At 39.4% G+C, this 12,205-nt stretch overlaps 3 protein-coding genes across 5 annotated transcripts; all 3 read right to left on the bottom strand.

Annotated features, from left to right (window-relative positions):
- Nucleotides 1–2,141: 2,141 nt before the first annotated feature.
- On the bottom strand, nucleotides 2,142–6,439 carry LOC108149051 (L-lactate dehydrogenase B chain). Of its 3 annotated transcripts, XM_017276395.2 has the most exons (5): nucleotides 5,178–6,439; nucleotides 5,009–5,091; nucleotides 4,649–4,938; nucleotides 4,497–4,589; nucleotides 2,142–2,350 (listed from the first exon to the last, which is right to left on the bottom strand). In XM_017276395.2, the coding sequence occupies exon 1, from the start codon at nucleotides 6,356–6,358 to the stop codon at nucleotides 5,276–5,278; it is 1,083 nt and encodes a 360-aa protein (XP_017131884.1). In that variant the 5' UTR covers nucleotides 6,359–6,439; the 3' UTR covers nucleotides 2,142–2,350; nucleotides 4,497–4,589; nucleotides 4,649–4,938; nucleotides 5,009–5,091; nucleotides 5,178–5,275. The 3 variants fall into 3 exon arrangements, with proteins under 3 accessions (XP_017131884.1, XP_017131886.1, XP_017131883.1); XM_017276397.2 differs by lacking the exons at nucleotides 2,142–2,350; nucleotides 4,497–4,589 and having other exon boundaries at nucleotides 4,591–4,938; nucleotides 5,009–5,120; XM_017276394.2 differs by lacking the exons at nucleotides 2,142–2,350; nucleotides 4,497–4,589 and having other exon boundaries at nucleotides 4,591–4,938.
- A 1,742-nt stretch (nucleotides 6,440–8,181) lies between these two features.
- On the bottom strand, nucleotides 8,182–9,497 carry LOC108149057 (intraflagellar transport protein 46 homolog). Its single transcript, XM_017276402.2, has one exon. It carries the CDS (start codon nucleotides 9,414–9,416, stop codon nucleotides 8,241–8,243), a length of 1,176 nt encoding a protein of 391 aa, XP_017131891.2. The 5' UTR covers nucleotides 9,417–9,497; the 3' UTR covers nucleotides 8,182–8,240.
- Nucleotides 9,498–9,802: 305 nt separating this feature from the next.
- On the bottom strand, nucleotides 9,803–11,665 carry LOC108149143 (grpE protein homolog, mitochondrial). Its single transcript, XM_017276550.2, has 3 exons — nucleotides 11,483–11,665; nucleotides 11,066–11,378; nucleotides 9,803–10,386 (listed from the first exon to the last, which is right to left on the bottom strand). Exons 1-3 carry the CDS (start codon nucleotides 11,566–11,568, stop codon nucleotides 10,126–10,128), a joined length of 660 nt encoding a protein of 219 aa, XP_017132039.1. The 5' UTR covers nucleotides 11,569–11,665; the 3' UTR covers nucleotides 9,803–10,125.
- Between the last annotated feature and the right edge of the window lie 540 nt (nucleotides 11,666–12,205).

Genomic DNA, 12,205 nt, shown 5'->3' with positions numbered 1-12,205 from the left:
TTATTTTAAAAGCGAACAATGGGTTTTGAAATCATGTCAGTCCCAATAATCAAAACAATAGTTTTTATAATAATCAAAAATAATCAAATGAGAACCAATGATGCATAGCCTTGCGGTTCGAAATGGTCAGGTTAGCATGAAAAAAGGCAGGTGAAAAGGAAAACCTTTTCAAGATTTTATTTAATTTTGGGCACCTCAAAAAAAACCTTTGAAACCCAACATCTTGAATAAGGTAATGTAAAACGAACTTATCATGAATCATCCCACAAAAAATTAATCTATAATATTATTGAAATGCAACTATCAACACAGTTTGTAAATAAAATTCAAGATGATAATCATTGAGGCGTAGTCAAGAACAAATTTCGAACAGGCCAGGTAATCTTTGTTAAATTTTATTTAAGGCACGCATTTACATCAGCTTACAGCTATTGATGTTCACCTATCAATATGCTACAGTTTGTATAATTTTAAACCGTCTTATTAACACGGTTATACAACAACTCAAAGTCAAAAAATAAAACTATAAGGTCACAAAAGTGTAGCAATCGAACAGGGTATAAGATACCATAAGAAGGTATCCTCTTCAGCATCTATTGAACCTTTCGGCCTTTCTCAATTTTTTTTGTTCATTACGGTAAGTAAAAGTGTACAAAGGTCGCAAAAAGCATGAAGATCCTTTTAGCCAATGAAACGTGGCCAGCATAAGACAATGGTTCAGGTAAACATAAATTTATAACAGAGTACATAAAGACGACGAAATTTTGTTAAGAAAAATTACTTGACCTTAAAGTTGCTCCTTAATTTTCCTTTTTTATGGAAAAAATATAGTTTTTGTATAGCTCTCGCTCTCAGCCAACAGAGTCCAGCCATCTTCCTCTATTTCGACCTTGGATCTTGTACTGCGACTGCATGGTTTTAGATAGAATTCACTGGACCATGAACGATGTCAGAAAACCGACTAGGTTAACATCATTTATGATGGAAACTCTTTGAGCAAAATAAGGTGTATGAAAGAAACAGACCAGTCAATTGTTTAGACTCTATCTCTGCAAAGAAACTTCGCCAACAAGAAAAATTCTTTTTCATCATATTAAATCATAGTTAAGTTAAAGAGTTAAAGGTCACAAAAGTGCAGCAATCGAACAGGACCTCAGCGGTGATAGATCAAAAACAGGTAGCTTGTGAAGGTAAAATTCTACCATCCAGCATCTTCAGCATCTTTTGGGCACGACCTTTTTAAACTACCTGTAACATTTTGTTTTCAACAGGGTGGATGAAAATTGCTGAAGAGTATACAGAAGAAAATTGTACTTGAATCGTTACACTCAATCTTAAAAATTTTAACCAATGAAACGTGTCCAAAATCAAAAAATTGTTTTGGATAAAATTAAATAAACAGCATAAATACTTGGAAAACAACGCAAAGAATTTTAGGAACTAAGAATTTTAACATTTTCATCGGATTCTGCACAACCTCACCATTAGGTTTAATAAACTGATAGCCAATGAGGCGAGACCAAGATCATAGACGGTAAAAGGATGGGAACATTTTTATATAAAGAAATTTATTTCGTCTCGCAGAATTTAAATTTCAGGAGAACAATTAGGCTTACATAATTTGAAGGCAGGTTACCGGGAAACTCATTAACCAGCAGCATAATATTTTAATAGTAGAATATGGTATATTTCAGTAAAGAAAACATTGATGAAAACTGTGGCATTTCAATAGGCAATCAGCAAAAGTAGCAGGCTGCTGAGAATCGGAAAACCCGAAATTTTCCTGAATACATTTTCCTCGACACACTTTTAGCTTGAATTCCTGAAAATCGATTATTTATTATATTTCCTTATAACATAACATTATCTAAGAACGAGGCCTTTACTTTGACAATTATTATCCATTTCATTTTCCACATTGTTTTTATAACTTCCACTTTACGAATTATATAGTTGTCTTTAGATGCTGTTATCCTGTTATCCTGTCATCATTTTTGACCCTTTTTGTGAGTCTTTCCAACTATTTTTTTCATTTTTCAACAATTCAAAATTTATATTTTCATTTACATTTTAAAATAAAGATAATCAGATAAATATCAATGAAACGTGACCATGGTTCAAATATCAAACAGGCGACCATAAACTAAGAGCAGCATACATAAGGACTACCTGTATAAGCACTTGAAATCTATTTCCACTCCAAAAGGACCTTCAGAGTTTCACCAACAAAACTTTTGCTTTCCTCAGGGTGAAACCAGATCTCGAAATTGATAATTTCAGCACATTGACTGGCCTGGTTTGATTTTCAATATCCTACACGTTTTTAAAAAGGTTCAGGCACCATCACAGTCTGAAAATACAATGAAAGAGTTAAAGATCGCAAAACTGTAGCACTTAAACAGGATCACAGCATTCAAAAAGGTAAGCCTCGCTTACACTTTTATTTATTTTAAGAGAATTAAGTGGCCTATGTTTAAGGTCACTGATGTGCAGCCAAGTGCATCAAGATACCAGGCTTTCAAAATAGGCAGGACATGTTCACTCAGGCTTAAAAACAAAAGATGAAAATAGCCAAAAACTGGTTCTTAGGTAAAATTACACAGCCTCTCAAAAATCAGTGAAGCAAAACGAACTGGTTCAAAATATCAGGCTAACAAAAATTGGGAAGGTAACGTATCAAACCAAATCAATTAGGTTTCTAAATAAATAGCGAAACCAAAAAGAGTTAAAGGTCACAAAACTAAAGCATTTGAACAAGGTAACAGATTTTATAGAATGCAACCAGTAAAAAGTGTGGGTGCATTGTCCTACCTGCTGATTCCTAAGAATTTTTCATGAAAATCATTGAGTCGTGACCAAACGGATTAGACAATCCGGCCAGCATCAATATTAGATACAAGACTTTGGTGGAAAACTATTTGGATAAGCATTTAAAGGGTCAAAAGGCAATTCTAGGAAAAATCAGTGGAGCGTGACCAAATAGATCAATATAACAGGTTAGCAGAATATCAAACAGCCAAACAACAATTCAAACTTTTTTGAATGTTTTCAAATAGAGATAATCTCATCTAATCCCATTCAGAAGATCACTGAAGCGTGACCATCTCGAACAGGCTGACAAAAGTGATAGTAGGTGGAAATCGTGTTTTGGAAAACTGCATCCAGCATCCGAAACGAAAATGCAACGAACCCAAAAACTCACATGCAATTGTTAAATATAACCTAAGGCCCTGAGAAGTGGGAGAAAATCTTCACATGACACTCGGTTGCATCAGTTGCATCGGATGCAGGTTGCACTGTCTGTTCGCCTGTTCAAAGGTCACACTCGGATGCACATGGAAAACGAAAGATGGCATGTGTGGGGATCACTGTGGGAAAACCTGATGGTGTGGAAGATCCTACACAGATGACAGATCATACCATCACGCGATTTAAAAAACCAGACCATGCAAATGTATAGCAATTCAACAGGCGAACAGAGTAGCGGGGAACCCCACACTTAAGTACACTGACTGCGGTCAGTACAGCATCACATGGACCACGATCAACCCACGCATCCCCGAAAACACATGCCAAACTGTAGCATTTTAATAGGTCAACAGCAAAGGTAGAATGTCACAAGCATAGGGTCATCGCTTCCACAGATTTGGTAGACCTTTTCACACCGCCTAGAAATTCTGTTACCCTATTCGGATTTTCAAAGCCAAAACAAACAAAACCAACAATAAACAAACATAAACATCGTCGGGCTCCATGGGGGTCCACTCTATAAATATGTAATCGTGATTTTGGGGGAAAAACTGTAGCATTTCAATAGGCTAACATAAAAGAAGAATAGTTGTTAGTCTACGAAAAGTCCGAAAATCCCAAAGCAGGTAGCTGGAAATCTAGCTGCGTGTGTGTGCTTACTTTCCCTACGCACTGTGCGCCTAGTGAATTTCAATTAGCCAAACAAACATGTTAAACATTTCCATTTATTTAAACAAAATAGTGAAATGGGAAAGGGCCTGACTGCGTGGGCGTGGCCCGCTGCGATCGTGTCTCTACAACAATAGCCCAAAATCGTGGCGGAACATTTTCCCAGGCAATGCAACGAGGCGTTGAAAATCTAAGAGTTTTGAGTGAACCACCTGCACATTTTCTGTTCGCCTGGTGGAATGTTACACTTGGCTACACTTGTGGTTATTAGATGGGATGCTGCATAATCTTGGCGTGTCGCAACCCTAGGTCAAAAACTTGATTCGCTTCGTCGCATCTACACCCAACCAAAAAAAAAAAATGGAAATGAAAATAGAAATAGAAATCGAAATAGATATAAAAGTGTGGAGAGCGAAACGCGATCGCTAATCGCTGCTGAGATTCGTGGGCGCCTGCTACAATCGTAGACCTTGGCTCCAAAAATTGCGCAACGCTCCGCATGAAGTCCCCAAACGTCTTGAGACGCGAGATTTCTCAGTTTGGGGCTCATCATTCGCTTTCTCAATTTCGCTGCTCACCTATTCGTTTCCAAGACCTTTGACTTTCGATTTTCATTGGCAGACCTGCCCCACGATCTTGAGGAATCGCCCCAATCCAAAATATTGTCACCGCTCACAAAGAAATTAATCATATTTTTTCGAAATTTTACAAAATTTTAGATGTACATTACCAGGGTTACAGAAATGCCGAATAGTATCTTCATATCGTTGCACTCTAACAGATTGTTTACAAAAGATGGTGTGTTTGTCTCGCTTGCTCTGGAGAATAAGTGGAAAGGGCAAAGGGCTTGCCTATTCACTCTCTTTGCTCTTCTTCATTTCTTTCCCATTTTCCACTTGAGATTTGAGTGTGGTTATTTTTGGATAACTTCATCACAGCGGAGGCCTCTAAGATGGTATTTGAGCTATCACTAAGTATAGTAACTTTAAGAGCACTATTATTGGAAATCATCCTATAATCCTATAATATAATAATCATCAAAAACAAAACTAGTTAGTATATATAGATCATCTTGTTGTGATGTACATACATCATTGGCTTGCATTTAGTTCAGAACTTAAAGGTCTTCTAAGATATGCAAGATGTTTTTAGTATCCAACATCTTTTCAATCACTGCAATACAAGAAGTTTTTCATTTAGTTCTTAGAAATTATTTTCGATTAAACTTTTAGTTTAGTTTAGTTTTCAGATCTACTTACTATTTCGCCCATCCTTCTTTTATTTGAGTTGATTATCTCAAGTGGAAATTGTCATTATCCAGTGAGGTTCAAACTTTTAATACTTTTTTTCTGCTGGCTTAAAGCTTCAAGAAGCATTGGGCCTCGAGGAGAATCTCGGCAGAGGCGTGCAGCTTCTGTTTCTCCACATCCGTGAGGGGCAGCTCGAACACATGACTAATGCCACCCGCTTGGACCAGACAGGGTAGGGATAGCACAACGTTGTCCTTGATGTCATTGATGCCCCGCATGTCGGTGCCCACGGAGGCGATCTTGCCCCTGCCGCCGCACATCGCCTCCACGATGTCCGTGCAGGTGGTGGCAATGGCCCAGTTGGTGTAACCCTTGACCTTGCCCACGAACAGACCGCCTGAGGCGACCTGCCCGTTGATCTCGAACCAATTCTCCGGATCTTCGCCGCAGGCCAAATCCTTGACCACGTCCTTCAGCCGTATGCCGCCGATGGAGACGGTAGACCAAGCGGGCACCCCACTGTTGCCATGCTCCCCGATCACGAAGCCCTGGACTTGAGACGCCGGCAACCGAAGTCGTCCGGCGATGGCATTGCGGAACCGCATCGAGTCCAGATGACAGCCGGTGGTGAAGCACCGATGTTTGGGCAATTTTCCAATCCGCTGCACTGCGTAGGTCATCACATCGGCGGGATTCGAGATGACTATGAAGGTGGCCTTGGGACTGAGTTCCACCAGCTTCGGCACCGCCTCCTTGAGTATCTCCACGGTCTTGGACATGGCTGTCATGCGAGAGCGATCCTTTCCGGCTGGTCGGGCCCCAGCCGTAATGATAACCAAATCGGAATCCTTGGAGTGAGAGCCATCGCCACAGGGCACAATCCGTGGATCGCCCAGAAAGGCGGCGCCATGCTGGAAGTCCAGAGCCTCCGCTTTGGCCAGCTCGTAGTTGACGTCCAGGATGACGAGGTATTTGGTGAGATTGCGGAGCAGCAGCATGACACTGATCGCCGTACCCACCTGTCCAGCGCCCACCACACTGATCTTGGGGATCTTACCGTGCGTAAACTCCTTCATGGGCTTCATCCTCTTGTTAAAGGCGGAACCTTGAGGTTTGGTGGCGTGCGGCTGGTGCTTACAGCTGGAGGCCATGTAATTTGTCGTATTCAAGCGACTCACCAGCTTAAACATGATTACAAAACCTTAAAATAAGTCGAAGATTTTAAATTTAGAATTTTGTAACTCAAAAGATCGGTGTTTAATTTTTGAGAATTTAAAATGGAATACCCAATCTAAGTATTCTTGATGAAATATTTTGTTTGCTTGCAACTTTATTTCAATTATTTCTTATTTTATAAATAATAAGTATATAAAATAATAAAGATACCTTTAACCTAATGTATTGAACCTAACATTGAACTTTCAAAAAAATCCTAAAAACAGACTATTTAGTTAAAATATAAGTTAATATAATTTTTAAATATATACATAAATCCCTTTATATAAGAAAACATTTAAATGTATAGTAAATATCATATTGTAATTAGTTGATTTAAATAAAATGTTACGCTCACAACGTTTCAACAAAATTTTACATTTATTTAAATTTGTAAAATCTTAAAGCATACTTTTAAGCTAAATTAAAATTAATTTTTTTTTGTCATAATTTAGGAACAACTATAAGACCATTCTTAACACTAATTTGTTAAAAAAGCACCCCTGTTAATGAAGGCGTGTTTTTGGTTACCACTTAAGGTCTCACTGCTTACTGCTCATTGATTTTTCGCATCGATTGAATTCGGTTTATTCTCGTGAAGATATTAATCTCATATTTTTTTCTAGAACCACGTGTTGTCCTATGCACGCTCATTTGCCCATCTTCCAGGGTATCTGAGTGCTATTTTAAAGGACATATATTAATCATATCGACCACCTTACCGAATGCTTTGCTGATATCTCTTGGCTTTGCATTTCATTTTAGTTGTCGAACAATTAGAAAAATGTACATATGTACATATATTTCTTCCATTTATGAAAACCTCGTGTTGTCCTATGCACGCTCAAATGCCATTTTCCAGGGTATCTGAGTGCTATTTTGAAGGACATATATTAATCACATCGACCACCTTACCGAATTCTGTGCTGATTCCTCTCAGCTTTGCAATTCATTTTAGTGGTCGAACAATTATCTAAATTTATTTGCTATAGATGTATATATCTCAATAGAACATCGTGTTGTCCTATGCACGCTCATTTGCCCATTTACCAGGGTAATTGAGTGCTATTTTAATGGACATATGAAAAACCATGGGTCAATCTTACCAAATGCTTTGCTGAATTCTATGCTTGGCGTTTCATTTAAATTGACAGACAAATATGATTTCTTGTAAATTCCGAGCGTTAAAAAAATCATTAAACTGTGGCCGAATTTACAATGGGCTTCAGTTACGCAAGTAACGCCAGAAAAAATTTGGTAGTATTTAATAACGTGTTGGTTTATTAGATCTCTGCGTTTTGAGGTACTTCCACAATTCAAATTAAAAACAAAAGTTATGCCCAAGCTTTACGATCTGCGTAACCATTTTGGAAATGTAATTTAAAATATTTTATATTAATGAAATATTATGTTCAATATATGGTTTTTAAACATAACTAGGGTTATTTTCAGATATATATTGATTTGTTATTTTTATATAAAATAACGAATCTCTGTGCAGTCTTCGGAGGTCCAAAAAAAAAGGTCCAATACTGCTGACAGGATTTCGGCCAAATTAGTAGCAGAAATAAAAATTTTGTTAACTTTATATTGTTGTTAATATTAAAGGTATTTCCTATATGATAACCTACTATTTTTGAAAAATATCAAAAATTTAGAAGATGGCAAACTTCCAAAAAAATAATTTTTTTTTGGGAAAACATTTTTTTAAAAAACTAGTTTAGCTTTATAAGAAATTATAAAAAGCTGAAAATAAAATAATAAAGCAATAAACAATAAAGCAAGCCATTAAAGATGATTGATTTAGAGGGAGTTTATTTTCTTTGAAATGATATTAATACTAGGTACACATTTGGTCTATTTAAGTGCCTGGGACGCCTCGATCAGTCGCTGTAGATCATCGTTCTTGGTCAGCGCATTCTGGACGGCCCTGATAACCTGGGAGTCCATGGCCTGTGTTTGTTCCGGGCTGAGGGCCAGGGTGCTCAGCCGTTTGGCCAGTTCCGCCAGCTTGGGCTGTCGCTCCAGGAAGCGTTCCACGACCTCGGGTGAGATGTTGGCCAACTTGGCGAACTGCTGGATGTGCGGCGGCAGGGTTGAGTACTTGATTTCCGCATCCTCTTGCTGCTTCGGAGTGTTCAGATGTGGATGGGGTGCCCGTGTGGTGCTGGGCACTTGAGTGGTCTTTACGGTGGGCAGTGCAACGGGTCGCAGGGGAATGGGATAGTGATATGGAAGGGGTTGCCTCACCAGGATGGGACGCATCGGTTTCAAGCCCGACGGAGGAGGTACAAAAACGGGCAGAAACGAACGGGCTGGAGGAGCGATGACCGGAGCAGGAGTCGTCGTAGTGGTGACCTGGCCTGACCACAGGTTATACTGCTTCATAAAGTCTCCCACGCGTTGCATTAGGCTTCCTTCCGGGCTGGCCACTACGGCAGTTGACTTTTCCTGGGGCAGCTCATCATAACTAACATTGGCCATGTTGTTATCGTCGTCGTCGTCGTCGTCACCATTGTCTCCATTGTCGTCCTCCTCCTTCTCCTCAGCCACATTCTCCTCCGCCACATTCTCCTCCGCCTGCTCAAAATGTAGAGCGTCCAGATACTGTTTCATCAGGGCTAGACCCTCATCAGTGCCGGTCAGAGTGCGTATATAGTCAATGGTCTCCCTGGCATTATCCGTGCCAATCATCTCGCCCAGCTCCTCAATGCTCGGCAGATCCTTTAGGCCCAGTTTGTTGTGAGCTATGTCCAGCAGATCAGCGGGATAGCCTGGACTTGGAGCCGCAGTAGTGCTCGTCGTCGTCGTCGTGGTTTTGGTTGGCAAGCCAGGCTTGATTAGCTTATAAACTGGCATGTTGTAGTACAAGGCATTCTGAAGCTTGGAGTCCAACCTGGGCGGGAATTTTCTATACGTATCCACTATGACAGCACTATCCTGACCGTAGAAAAGAGGTCTCAACGCGACTTTAGCCTGGATGCACTGTAGCAGGGCAAAGGACCAAAGAAAACGCATTAAAAAGGCAATCATTCCGTTCACTTCAAATGTTTCAGGATAACTAAACCACGATTACTCGAAAACCATTCGTTGTAGACTTTGAACCCGGAACGAAATCTCGTTTTATGGACCCACCATCTGTATGTGTTCCCTGAATTCATGGGATCGTGCTGGTAAACTACCTGCTGGGTCTTAGAAAATCTCTCATTTCCATTGAATTTTCCACCTACGCGACGAGCAGGAATGTGATAACCCTGCGCTACCTGGTTTTCTGTTGACAAAAGAAATGGTTTTTCAAGAGGGTTTCACATTTCGAAGGCGAATGAAAACGGGAAAATCAAAGAGAACAGAAAGAGACCCCGACCCCGATAAGCAGAATTACCAGAGGCTTCAAAAATCCAAAAGAAAATCTCACTAGGTTTCAACAAACTAACACATGTTTTTATTATCGTAATTAAACCTTAAATTGGAACACTCGATGGCAACGCATGTGGTACAAATTGTGGCCATCAAATCCAGTCACAGATCTCTTAGAAACTAGGAGGAATTCTAAATTCGCAAGCGCTGCCCGAAGGATGCATTTTGTAGGATTGTTTTTGTATTTACACAGGGTTTACGTACATGAATTTTGCAGCAGAAAACAAATTGCAAACAACTGAGAGCGACACCATGTAAATGGGATTTTTGGGGGGGAGGGGGGTGTACTGGGAATTTTGCATGCCGCTGGGCAGACGCTTCGCTATCAACACTTGGACACGCCCACCAAGGCGGGACGTATGCAGCGCTCGTGCAGTTTGTAGCCCAGCTTGGTCACCTCCACCACGGTGTTGGCCTCGACGGTCTTGTCCTCCTTCTGGAACAGAGCCTCGTGCTGGTTGGGATCGAACTTCTGGTTGATGGGGTCCAGCGGTTCCAGACCATGCCGTTTGAACACCTGCAGCAGCGAGGCGCGCGTCATGGTGAGGCCCTCGTACAGGTTCTTTAAATCAGCATTGCCGCTAAGCTGAAATGTTAAGGAAATTGAGTAAGGGTATATTTAATAAGTAATTAAACAAGACCTAAATAGTTTTGAGCTTATCCATACTTAATTAAAAAAAGGGATTAAGAAGGAAAACCCGTTCCATTATTATATATTTACCCCTTGAAGAAGTGCGCAAAAGTGAACATAATATAATTCAGCTGTCTTTATAATGGCTTATTTTAATCCATTCGACTCTTTTAAAATAAAATATAAAGATTAATAAAATATTAAATGTTAATGTCTCAATTAAATCATAATCCAGTCTTTTAGAAAATATTAACTTCTTATATAAAGGAAAGATTATTTAAGCTTGACAAATCTTTTTACTAATAACTTTTGTGCAAATCATTACCTAAAACTATTCAAAAATTTGTATGTATGGTCGTTCATATTTAACTTTAACATACGAGCACATTTTCATTCGAATTGAAAAAAAAAAAAAATACATACATATGTAAAATTAAAGAATCTAGATTGTCTAAGTTCAGAAATAAAGACATTGAACCGAAAACGTGATCTACAAAAGCTTGAGAAGGAAAACTATCTGTGAGTAACGAAATTGAATTTATCTAATTGCTTATCTTAACCACAAAGGCCTAACTATTTACAGACTTGCTCATATAGGATTCTCATATAAAGGACCTTAGTTTTGTAATCCCACCTTATCCTTGGGCACCGCCTGCGTGGCATGTCCCAGGGTGTCCGCCACCTCGAGCAGGTCCTTGCAGAAGCTCTGGATACCGAAGATCTTGGCGTCGCTGATCTGTTTGTTAAGTCGGTTGCGCATGTTCTCGCTGTCGGCGAGGGATCGCTTGTACTTGTCCAGGAGCTCAGCATTCTGCTCCTTGGCGGCGGCCAGATCCTTCGTAAGTTTCTCAACTTCTGGCGAGGATGCGGGGGTCTTTTGCTCGGCTGCTCCTGCCGCAGGCGCCGCCTCTTCCGGCTGTTTTTCTGTGCTGTACAAACGCAGGGCGCTGCGGAAGGGTGGAAATGGTAGTGTTACAATTACGTGCGATTGCCGACAAGCGTGCGCCCTCATTACGTCACAGAAAAGAGGAAGCAATACGGGCGGATTTACCTCATATTCTGCGCGGTGACCGATGACCTCAGCTGGACGAGACGCCGGCCGAACATCTGCAGGGGTAATGCTGCCTTGGCTGTCATTGTAGCTCGCTTTTTTTTCGTTAAACTAACTTATTTCCTTAGCTTTTGACTAAGAATCGTCGGCTTTAGAGCTGGAACAAAAATTGGAGCTGTAACCAAAGTCGATGATTTTTTAAAATAATCGATATTTGTTTCATATCGATGTGACAGGAAGTAAGCTATCGATGTTTTCCCCTCACTAACAGAAGAGCGCGAAGCAATGAATTTAAAAACATTTAATTTAATTCTATAATAATAATTTAAAAGAACAACCACTGTCTTTATTTAATTGGCGGTTTTAAGTACACAAATACGAATCACCGTGTGGCGGATGTAGAATGCTTATGTCGAATGAGTTGTATAATACATGTCAAATATGATTTTTATGTAAAAAACTATCTAACTTTTACAGTCTATAAAAAGCGGTTTAAAAATAAAAATGAACCAAACTAACAAAAACTAAAAGTGGCCAAAAAAATGTTGAATATGTATTAATTTCATTCAAATTGTATTAGTACTGCAAAAATAAAATTACGGATTTAATATACATAAAATACAAATTATAGAAATATAACTTAATTTAAAAAAGAAAATAAGACATTAAATATATTTTTATTAGGTATATATTACATATATATTATATATTTGGGAAACCAGA

Source organism: Drosophila elegans, unplaced genomic scaffold, assembly GCF_018152505.1.
Source record: "Drosophila elegans isolate 14027-0461.03 unplaced genomic scaffold, ASM1815250v1 contig_520, whole genome shotgun sequence".
Classification (NCBI taxonomy): Eukaryota; Metazoa; Arthropoda; class Insecta; order Diptera; family Drosophilidae; genus Drosophila; species Drosophila elegans.
The sequence above is the reverse complement of the archived record's forward strand: the minus strand, read 5'-3'. Positions and strand labels throughout refer to the sequence as shown.

Coding starts and splice junctions, on each gene's coding strand:
- LOC108149051 (XM_017276395.2), bottom strand. CDS start 6,358: ATGTTTAAGCTGGTGAGTCGCTTGAATACGACAAATTACATGGCCTCC.
- LOC108149057 (XM_017276402.2), bottom strand. CDS start 9,416: ATGATTGCCTTTTTAATGCGTTTTCTTTGGTCCTTTGCCCTGCTACAG.
- LOC108149143 (XM_017276550.2), bottom strand. CDS start 11,568: ATGACAGCCAAGGCAGCATTACCCCTGCAGATGTTCGGCCGGCGTCTC. Junction 11,379..11,482: donor GTCACCGCGCAGAATATGAG/GTAAATCCGCCC, acceptor ACCCTTCCGCAG/CGCCCTGCGTTTGTACAGCA. Junction 10,387..11,065: donor AGGCGGTGCCCAAGGATAAG/GTGGGATTACAA, acceptor TTAACATTTCAG/CTTAGCGGCAATGCTGATTT.